General features: G+C 38.2%; 1 protein-coding gene across 1 annotated transcript in view; it reads right to left on the bottom strand.

The window, feature by feature from the left end:
• LOC126781923 (cholecystokinin receptor-like) overlaps positions 1-12,084 on the bottom strand; it is a 74,533-nt gene that overhangs the window by 49,571 nt on the left and 12,878 nt on the right. Inside the window, exon 3 of the mRNA XM_050507045.1 lies at positions 9,813-10,013. Coding sequence (XP_050363002.1) covers positions 9,813-10,013 — 201 coding nt within the window. The remainder of the gene's footprint in view (positions 1-9,812; positions 10,014-12,084) is intronic.

Consider the following 12,084-nt stretch of genomic DNA (forward strand, 5'->3'; position numbering starts at 1 on the left):
ACCTGCAGACGAAGTATTATCTTTGAATATAGTAACTGACACAGACAAATCTGTCGAAGTCTTGCTAACTACGAGCATTACGGTGCTATAATCCTAATGCAGGCACATCATAGTAAATCATCGTTTTTACTTAACCACAATAAACAGTAACGATGTTTGTTCGAAATAATGAGTAATATCCATACAGACTAACCACCAGTGAAAATGTTATGAAATAATGTAATGTATTACATTATTAAGTCTACAGTGTGATAACAAACTTATAACTTGAACTGAATAAAAGTACAAAAAATAGCTTAATGTATCTAATTATATCCGTGAGAATCGTTGTGTAACCGCTATAAACAAACTTCGTCCTTGCATCTTTATCATGTAAGGATCGTAATAGTATAGTTATAACGATACAAGCCCGGTTCAAGCACCACTGATTTTTCATGTGCTTAATTTGTGATTATAACTCATCCCGTGCTTTACGGTGAAGGAAAACATCGTAAGGAAACCTGTATGTTTCTAATTTCACTGAAATTCTGCCACATGTGTATTCCACCAACCGCATTGGAGCAGCGTGGTGGAATAAGCTCCAAACCTTCTCCTCAAAAAGGGAGAGGAGGTCTATAGCCCAGCAGTGGGATATTCACAGGCGGTTACGGTATAACGATAGTTTTTTATTGCTTCCGATTTAATTTCAAATAATCTAAGAAAATAACCTATATTAATTCGTTGTCACGTCCAAACGAATGATTTTTAAAATACAATTAATACTAAAAATTTCACTAAAAATAAATTATCTACATTCTCTATGATATATCTCTCTATATGTAGTTTTTTATACTTATACTACACGACAGTTACTATACGACAGTTTTTTATACTTCGGGATTCGTAAACATAGGATTTTTTCAATCGAACAAATAGATTTTAGATTGTGAAAAAAATATTAAATAAATCTAAAAACCTCATAACTAAGTATGTTTCGTTTTCTAAATATATTCGCTACTAATGTAATATATTTACCTCAATTAAATTTGTCAATCTAAATTTTAATTATTAATGGCATAGAATAAATCTTTATATATATATCGTGATATTTTTAATTTATAAGTGGGCGGATGGACAAATGAGCCACCTGATTGTACATGGTGATTACCCCCGCCCACATACATTAGCGCTGTAAGAAATATTAACCACCAACCTTCGGAACTAAGATGTTATGTAACACATATTACAATATGTAATAGTGGGCCGCACATACTCAGACGTGCTTGCAAAATGTACTTACTACCAAAGAATACAATATATTAACTCTAGTGGTTTGGTAAATTGGTAGTCTTCAATATTAATAACAATACTATCGAACTCTCTTTTGTTACATGACTCATGTAACAAAAGCGCATGCACAAAAAGCGCTTCAAAGGTCAGACATTTCACTGAACGAATGATAAATTGCCGAATATGATTCAGTTCAGTTTTTATTTTATTTCGTCGACGAAAATTTATAATGAAAGTCCAGCAAATTGGAACGAAGTTCTTCTGAAATCTTCTTCAAAACTTGTTTTAAGTTCTCAAAAATTTAGTATCGTCCGTTTGTAAAATTAAGCTATCTTGTGCATAAATGTAAAAAAATAATTGAGTTTAGTAATCGTTGTCAGCATTAAACCAATATAGTATACTGTATACTAGTATACTGGATATAGGTCCAGAAATAGACTACGATTGGTCAGCGGATTTGGGAGAGCCTAAGATACACCTAAACACGGGTCCACCTTACGCATCAAGCCAGTTCCCGACACACGTCGTCAGTCCGACTGGCTGAAATGATGTCTTACACTGCAATTGTTTAATTAAGTTGCAGACTAATTGTCTATTAAAAAACAATGCATTGTGACATTTAAAACCTAAAAACGATCCTCACAAGTTAACAAAACTTACAGAAATAACTTCGAACGAAGAACCGAATAGGATTATTGGAACTTCAATCTTTATTGAAGAAAGAACTTGATAAATAAATCTAGTAGAACGTTTAATAACAACAAAATTTGGGTAGCCCAGAAATCCAATTTTGTAACGCGACAAATTTAATATTTTGTATCTATATGGATATTAAATTAAACTTTGTACAAATGTACTTGAAGAATGGTATTACAGACCTCTCTTTATGCCGCCTACTAAATCGGCTCAAGCTGTCCGGGAAACCAATTCATTATGGAAATTATGGAAATACAAAGACATTATAGGTTGACCAAATGCAGTTGATAATATAATGATATGATTTTTTTTTATATAAAAACGGCAGTAGTGTACAGGCCACAACAATAGTAAGTGGACACTGTCCATAAATATTGCCATTTTAAGAAATATTAACCATCTCGTACATCGCTAATGCGTCACCAAACTTGGAGAATTGGCGTTATTACACTGACTCTGAACAGAACAATACTAATATTGCTGTTTGGCGGTAGAATATCTGATGAGTGGGTGGGTGGCTATTCCCAAATGGGCAATCTCAAAGACCTACCACCACGTAAGTAAATCAGTAAGTTATATATATAGAGTACAATAAAAACTGAAAAATTCTATAATTACAAGTTACTTTTCATTTGTATAAACTAAAGGTCATAACGTAAATAGCTATTTATTATTTATTTTATTTGTGTCATATTTAAAATGATCTTTTATCCAGGATAATGAACAACCGTGGGCGTTTCAATTGAAATCTGCGACATAAATAGGTTAACCAATATCCGGATACCGTATTGTTCAATTTTCTTTAGTTTAGTTTCTACACAAAGACGCACTCTAGTAAAACAATATGTTATGTAAACAATATCAGGCATGATCAGTTACACTAGGCGACGAGCACACTTATCGTTAATTTTATTTTTTAGTAAGTAATCTAGTTTTTACTTAAAATAACACAAAACATCAAATTAATGTAAATGGCCAGCAGTAACCACACGTTGGATAATCACAGGAAATTATTAACAACTTGCTTCCTCGTTTCTGATACGCACCGTTAAGGTCTGAAATACCAACCCGACCACCGTTTTTCCCACCACCTACAATATGGGTACCTTCAAGTCAAGAGTAAATAGGCATCTTCTAGGCAAGCGCGCTCCACCTTAGACTGTATGATAACCCACTGTAGGTACCACCCACTCATCAGATATTCTACTTGTGGTAGAGCTTTGTGCAAGCTCGTCTGGGTAAGTACCACCCACTCATTAGATATTCTACCGCAAAACAGCAGTACTTGTTACTGTTGTGTTCCGGTTTGAAGGGTGAGTGAGCCAGTGTAATTACGGACACAAGGGACATAAAATCTTAGTTCCTAAGGTTGGTGGTGCATTGGTGATGTAAGCGATGGTTAACATTTCTTGCAATGCTAATGTCTATCGGCGTTGGTGACCACTTACCATCAGGTGGCATATGCTCGTCCGCCTTCCTATTCTATAAAAAAAAAAAAACTTTCCATCAGGTGTGATAACAGTCAAGAGCTAACCTATATATTTAAAAATTAGCCCGTCTGCTTTCATGTCTCAAATAAATAAAATAGTAATTTATATTCAAAGTATAAATTATGCCTACATTATCACCAAATCCCTACCCATATAAGACCAGTTTTTTTTTATTGAAATTGTAATATGCATTGATTTTAAATTATAAAATTTTTCTTCCTTATTCAAAAGAAATGTACATTAAGTATGATATAATTTTAGAAATTCTCAGTTGTTTCACGGCAAAAAAGAATGTGCTACCTTGTTTACGTCAATGGCGAAACGTCAACTGAGGGACGGGGATTATTTCAGTACTTCCGAGAAAACAAAGTGTGTAGACAGTTTGCAAATATAAGCATGTCGTGGGCTCACGTATATAAAAACTTAAGTACCTCCGCTTAAAAAAATTCATAGGTAAACAGCTCATTATAATTATGTAATATTATGCATACATTATATCACGAAAAGATCGGACTGGAGAGTTTTACTGGACCAGGCTAAGGCCCGCCCGCGGCTGTAACTGAGGCAGATGATGGATATTATACTCATAGCTTTGACCAACTAGAGCCGAGATGGCCTAGTGGTTAGAACGCGTGATTCTTAACCGATGATCGTGGGTTCAAACCCGGGCAAGCACTACTGAATTTTCATGTGCTTAATTTGTGTTTATAATGCGAGGCTTGACGGTGAAGGAAAACATCAGGAGGAAACCTTAATGTGTCTTATTTCACTGAAATTCTGCCACATGTGTATTTCATTAACCCACATTGGAACTGCGTGGTGGTATAAGATCCAAACTTTCTCCTCAAAAAAGGAGAATAGGCCTTAGCCCAGCAGCGGGACATTCACAGGCTGTTAGTTTACTTTGCCCAAGTTACGCGGACGTTAGCTGTACAAAGATATATCTTGACTTTATACTTAATTTTCTACTCGGTGGTAGGGCTTTTCACAAGCTCATTTGGGTAGATACCACCCACTCATCAGATATTCTACCGCCAAACCACAAAATTTTGTATTGTTATGTTCCTGTTATAAGGGTGAGCGAGCCAGTGTAACTAAAGAAACTGGATAAAGAAACTGGAAGAATATACCCGCAAGTCGTACGATTAGCAACAACTTAATCAAGTAAAGTTATATAACAGTGTAGCAAATATGTCTAACTAATTTTATTTATTCGTTTCAATCAATCAATCAACAGCCAATCGTTGTCCACTGCTGAACATAGGCCTCTCCCAAGGTGCGCCAAAGCTCACTGTCCTCCGCCTTCCGCATCCAGTTGGTGCCCGGCACCTTCTTAAGGTCGTCGGTCCACCTGGCTGGAGGGCGCCCTACGCTGCGCTTGCCGATTCGCGGTCTCCACTCTAGGACTCGTCTGCTTCAATGGCCATCGGTCCTACGACATACGTGACCAGCTCACTGCCACTTCAGCCTGCTAATTTTGCAAGCTATGTCGGTGACTCCGGTTCTTTTCCGGATAATCTCATTTCTGATCTTATCCTTCAAAGATACTCCGAGCATAGCTCGCTCCATAGCACGCTGAGCGACTTTGAATTTGTGGACTAGTCCCGCAGTTAGTGTCCACGTTTCGGCACCGTATGTCATGGCAGGTAAGACGCATTGGTTGAAGACTTTCGTCTTCAAACATTGCGGTATAGATGACTTGAGGACTTGACGAAGGTTGCCAAATGCTGCCCATCCCAAGCGAATTCTTCGATCGGCTTCCTTCTCGAAGTTGTTCCTACCGACTTGTATTATCTGTCCTAGGTAGGTATATTCACTAACAACTTCGAGAGGTTTCCCCTCGACGTATATCGGTCCCGGCACGACATGCCTATTGAACATGACCTTGGTCTTGTCCAAGTTCATACCGAGACCGACACACCGGGAAGACTCGCCTAGGCTACGCAGCATTTCGGTGAGTTGTTCCAGCGACTCTGCTATGATGACGATATCGTCGGCAAATCGAAGGTGTGAGGTGTACTCGCCGTTTACATTGACTCCATACCTAGTTTAATCCAGCGTTTTGAAAACGTCTTGCAACGCGTTGGTGAAAAGTTTCGGGGATATTACATCCCCCTGTCCACCCCTCTGCGTAGTTGGATCGCCTTCGTCTTACAGTCCTGGATGTGGACAGTCATTGTAGCGGCGTTGTACAGACATCTCAGTACCTCGATATATCTCCAATCGATATGACATCTCTGCAATGAGTCGAGCACTGCCCAAGTTTCGATGGAGTCGAAGGCTTTCTCGTAGTCCACAAATGCCATACACAGCGGCTGATTGTACTCTTCGGTCTTCTGCACAATCTGCCGAACAGTATGGATGTGGTCCACGGTGCTGTAGCCTGATCGAAAGCCGGCTTGCTCTGGGGGCTGGAACTCGTCAAGTCGTCTGGCGAGACGGTTCGTGACGACTCTTGAGAACAGCTTATACACGTGACTCAGGAGGGAGATTGGTCTGTAGTTTTTCAAGGGTTTTATCACCTTTCTTGAAAAACAGTACCACCTCACTCCCGCTCCACGTTTCCGGGGTCTTGCCATGTTGGATGACGGAATTAAAGAGGCTTGCTAGCTCTTTCAGGACCGGAGTCCCGCCTGCCTTAAGCAACTCTGTTGTGATTCCGTCATCTCCCGGAGCTTTGTTGTTTTTAAGCTGTTCTAGAGCCGCCCTAATCTCTCCTTGGTCAACGACCGGGAGCTCCTCGGAGTAATGGCGCATAAGAGGGGCGCGCTGGTCATCAATACTGATTCCCACGGGTTTATCCGATCTTGAAGAGAACAACTGCCCATAAAACCTCTCTACTTCTCCGACAATCTCAGGCCTAGAGGTAACGACCCCACCATTTTCAGTTTTAAGTTTTGTCAGACGCGGCCTCCCAAACTTGCGAGCGAACACTTTCGATCCCCGATTTTGCTCAATCGCAGCCTTGATGGCACGGGTATTGGAGCGCCGGAGATCGCGTCGCGTCAGCGTTTTTATTGTTCGGATTAAGGCCTTATCTAACAAAAACGATGGTAGTTCTCGTCGTTTTCTCATGAGCTCGAGTGTCTCAGCAGAGAGTTTTGGTGCGTTGTCTCTTCTCTGTGGCGGAAAACACTTGCGGGATGTGTTTTGCAGTATTTTGACCAGCGTGTCGGTTCTCTCATCAATGCTGTTTATGATTTCCAACGCGGTGAATTGATTTTGAAGTTCCATTTGGAACTTTTCGGAGCCTTGAGCAGCTTGGAGCATGGTAGGTCGGAGAGTAGACCTCATCATTCTCGATCTTTCGGCTTTTAAGTTGATATTTAGAGTGCCTCGAACCAAGCGGTGATCACTTCACAGCGGTGAAGTTGGCGCATATACCTGTACGACCTTCAGGGAGTACCTGTCGGAAAGTTTTAGGACAAGGTACGCTACCCGGTTCGACACACTACTGATTTCCACAATGCTGCTAATGAGATCCTTTTTGACTAGAAAACCGACACCACCCTGGGAGAGGTTATCACCTTCGCGGAAGTAGAGTAAGTTACCGGACTCTAGAGTTATCGTGTCCTCCCCCTGTCTTCGGACTTCAGATAACCCCAGTATATGCCAGTTTATATGACTTAACTCTACTTCTAATTCGGCGAGGTGATGGTCCAGCCTCATCGAGCGTCCATTATACGTTGCCATGTGCAGTCGTTTTATACGGTAGCCTGCCGTGAACCGGTGATTCTTAGCACCCCCTGCCCTGCCGATACCGCGACCGCTACCTTGGTCGGGCCTAGCGGGCTTGCCGGTAACTGGGGGCCTTTTTTTGGGCGCATCTGCCATTAAGGGAGGGGTTTGCCCATACTCGCCGCGCTGGGCAGGCGTGTTGGCGAGCGCAGTAGGGGGGTAAGATGTTTATGGGAGAGGGGACGCTGCTGCCCATCCCCCCTTTTCCCCGTCCCTCAGTCGCCTCTTACGACACCCACGGGATGAGATTGGGGGAGTACTATTCTAAGCCGGTACTCCACGGCAATTTATTCGTTTAAATTTGACAAAAAGATAAAAACAAAAATATTTTTCTCTGTATTTAATAGTGTATTAGCTTTCTACTATGTCGTCGAATAAACTTGAGATAACAGTCTGCTATAAGGCTAAGCATTGAACTTGTTTCTTATTGTTATAAATCAGCATATTATACAAGTTTTTAATCTTGAAATATTGCAAGCACTTCTTTTATTCTGAGTTAAAATTGTATTTTTTTATTTCGTTTCCGATGGTAATGCATTTTTATGGTAAACATGGTTGGTCTAAGTCCATGATTGGTTTTAAACGAAGGAACTGTGCAACGGTCGTGCATAGATTATAATTTTTATATATAAAAGCTTTGTTTTTAAAAAAGGAGATTTAATTGAATTTTGATTGGAGCCCTAGAATACGTTTCTTTTACATCATTTTTAAACAATATGTACACAGGAAATTTATTTTACTGCATTTATATAAGATTTTAAAAAGTATTTTACTGTTTTTTTAAAAGTATTTTACTTTTTAAAATCTTTAGTATTTTATTTGCTGACTGAGAAAGCATTATACATTGACTTATTAGCTTAGTATATTTTTTATCAAATGAGCACATCTCTTAATAAAGTGCAAACATTAAGCGGCATTGCAATTTGTAATTAAGAACCAAGTTAATTATTTAGACAACCTTTTTAATGAACTATATAATGTGCTACTTATTCATACTGCAGATCAAAAGTTACTCCTCATTTTTCATTAATACATAATAATACATAAATAGGAATAAATATATTTAAAAACTACTGAATATACAATTATATAAATATGAATAAGATAAGTATATTTTTAAATAAACAGCGTCATCAAAAAATAAGAGATTCGATTTATATCAGCCATCACGAAACACCCGTAAGATATAAAACATCACAATTTAAGCATCAAAGTTTGTAAAATAATAACAGTATTTTTTACTGTTTCATAATAACTTAATAATAACTTAAAAAAACAGTCTACAAAAAATATTTTTAAAAAAGACAACAATATAAATATTTTGATATTATAATGATATGAGGCTTTGATCTCGCTAGGATTACAAAGAAAAAATGAAAAAATATATAATATTTTCAAGCATGGTAAAGGAGACATTTATGTTTATTAAAAATATATTCTGAAACTTATAGCAATCATAAAGAATATGATTTAATTTTTATGTAAATTTCTTCATATTTTTGAATTACATTACATTATGTTGGATATTAATATTCTAAAGTATTATATTTTATTTGAACTTAAATGTTTCAACATTAAACAGCAAAAATAACTTTAAATCATTTGAAAATATCGTTTGCTCGTTAAAGGTACGAATCTTGTTCAATTGTACGACACACAAATAAAATGTTGGCCTTTGAAATGTTTATTATTTTTTATAGAAAAAAAAGACTTATAGCTATAGAAACATAATTTTATGCCTTGACTAGGATTTAGCCTGAACAATTTCTGCTAGCAATCAATCTCCGTCGCTTACACAACTTTAAGCACGACAATTGCATCTTATTATTTAGTCATTATTGAACTGTTTATTTCTAAATTTAATAGGATTTTTTAGATAAAGTAAAATATTAATATTCTAAGCCGGCATTCTATTCTCAACCATGCAATGTGGCTTCGAAACTTTAAAGAATAATTGTTTGGTCCGCCCGTTTCTTATCAAGCCTGATAGGCTCGTTCGATACTTAAGGGCCGTACTGTTATTCAAAATTTGAGATATTTGTTTTATACTTCGTTCTGTACAAAGGTTTTAAACTCAGAAATTATTCTTCTACTTTCAAAAGTAAAGTTAAAGAGTACTTTAAGCAAACATCAAATTTTTGTCGGTATCCCGCTATCTCTCCAGAGTAATAAAAGAATTAGAAGAAGGACAAGTTGTCTTGCCTATTTCTTTGCAAGTTATCTTATGTATAAAGTTGTATGTGATTTTATTTCTCTATAATCTCAATCTGCTAGTAATAAGACAAAGTTTTGAAGTCTTCAACAATGTTTTTTTTAGCAACGACCATAGTGGTTAACATTTCTTACATTGGCATTGTAAGAAATGTTAACCATCGCTTAAATAGCCAATGCGCCACCAACCTTGGAAACTAAGATGTTATGTCCCTTGTGTCTGTAATTTAACTGGTACACTCACCCTTCAAACTGGAACACAACAATACCAAGTACCGCTGTTTTGCGGTAGAATATCTGATGAGTGAGCAACAAAATAAATATGCCAAAACTTATTTGAATATTTTTTTTAATCAGACTTTTTAAGAATAATTTAATGAAGTCCATTCAGATTATTTAGATACGTACCGTTTCCTTTCATAGGCTGTAGAGTTGAAACAATCAGAATCGGTGAGTTCAAAGCAACGGAGAAAACCCAAACCATTGCTATCATCTTGTACGCATGACATTGTGTCTGCCATTTCCTTGACTTCAATGGTCTGCATATTGCGAAGTATCTCTCCAATGAAATCGCTACCAAAGTCCAGACATCCACGGAGACTGACACCGCTGCAAAAAAATTTACTTATCGTTAGTTACTTCTCTAAATGATAAAAAAAATACGATTTTATAATTGATTTTATGTAATGTTAGCGTTAAAATTATGTGGACAAGTGCCGCGCGACCGCGCGGTTTATAGATAAGTGTATTTGTGCAATGAGTGAATTCAATAACTGACTTAAGTTTTATTATAATATATCTTAAAAATAACGATATCGCTAAAATTACGAAGATTTACAAATAATAATCGTCATTCCATTTCTATCATGATTTTACAATTCCCTCCTTACACTTACGATCGAAAGTATATTATGCAAGTCATTATTATATATTCGTCGTTTTTAGCCTGTATGTTAATGTAAATACATATTGATTTATATTTAAAATGAAACATTATTGTATTATTTAATCATTATAATATAATCTAATAATAATTTCTGGGTATCTGATGCTGATGATGAGATGCTGCGGTGGATGTAGATGTGTGGCGTTACGATCTCACTAAGGAGGACGCTTTAGATCGGGTAGGTGGAGTGGAGGCATAGATGCAGGAAAGCGGACCTTGGCGTTACTAGGCCGTTAAAACGCTAAGCAGAAGAAGAAGAAGAATAATTTCTGGGTATCGCCGGTAAAAATACGAAATAATAGCAGAAATCGACGCACCAAAAACGATAATAAATGAGGAGTGTGACCTTACGTATGTTGTTAATTACAATAGCATTTGAATTTCGAATTATGCAACCTTAAAGTTTATGCGGGTTTGTGCGCAATTCGGTAACAAGTTCAAACGCGTCTACTACTCGCTACCACCACACTGCTTTGTTCTTTGTTACCTATTTACCTGTAAGTTGCTTCTTAATTGTCAGTTTGAATTTTGACGGATTTACCCCTGATAAAGGTTGTCAGTATAATTAAGTCTAATTATCTCTAATATACGACGCTAGGTATTTAATTATTAAAAATAATCTATTATGTGAGATACTTAATATTTGATCAATTATATAAAAAAATTCGCGAACCGGATTGAGAACTTCTTCTATTTAATCTACTATATATATATCTTTGATTATCATGAAAATCATCATTAAACTTTTGACAGCTATGAAACGGATTATGCAGTTAATGACCAGTCACGGTTGTTTTGGAGAATACCTGAGAAAGATCGGCCGCGAATCGACGGCGATGTGTCACCACTGTGGCGTGGACTGGGACACCGCTTAGCATACGTTAGAGGTGTGACCTGCGTGGAGTGCGGAGGGAGAGATCCTGGTCCGTGAAGTCGGACAAGACCTGTCCCTGCGAGCAATTGTGTCGGCGATGCTTCGCAGGGAATCGGCGTGGAGGGCCGTAGCCTCCTTCTGTGAGACCTTCGTAGTCCAGAAGGAAACAACGGAGCGGGGACGGGAAAGGGCCGATCCTGACGACGACGGCGTCGTCTCGGCCCTCCCATAGACCTGACGCCCGGAGCTTAAAATAAAGGGCGTAACCCTAGGGCCGTGGATGCGTGAGGTGGGGGCCTCGCGTGTCCTATTTCAGATGGCCCTGTGGAGGACGGCAGCTGGGATGGCTTCGCGCTGCCGTACGCACTAGCGAGGAGTGCGGGGGGCGAGATTCGCCCCCTGAAGAGATCTCTGCCGAGCCACGAGTGGAGCAAAGCACGGGAGAGGCCGCGGATGCGTTATATCAACACGATCCCGCAGCCTCTCCGATCCGTGCTGAGGACGGCCATCGCAGTGGTTTTAGTGGGTAAGAATCCCACATAACCCGGTTCCACCCCCATAGGACCCGGGTACCTTTCTGAAGGTTTCCACTGCGAGAAAAAAAAAAAGCTATGAAATGGAAGAAACTATGTATTTAAAATTATTAATTTATTTTAATTAAATTAATTGCAAATAAATACCTGACGTTTACTTAAACCAGAATTTATATATTTTTTTCATATATACTGCTGTTTAATTACTCAATACATTTGAATATTATTATGATAATAATAATATGGCATAAGACTAATTATAAGAGCTGCACCCAGAAGGTGCTCTAATTAGTCATTACTTCTCCCTGTTCCCGGAAGCTAATTCTC

The sequence above is a fragment of the Nymphalis io genome, chromosome 4 (genome assembly GCF_905147045.1).
Source record: "Nymphalis io chromosome 4, ilAglIoxx1.1, whole genome shotgun sequence".
Classification (NCBI taxonomy): Eukaryota; Metazoa; Arthropoda; class Insecta; order Lepidoptera; family Nymphalidae; genus Nymphalis; species Nymphalis io.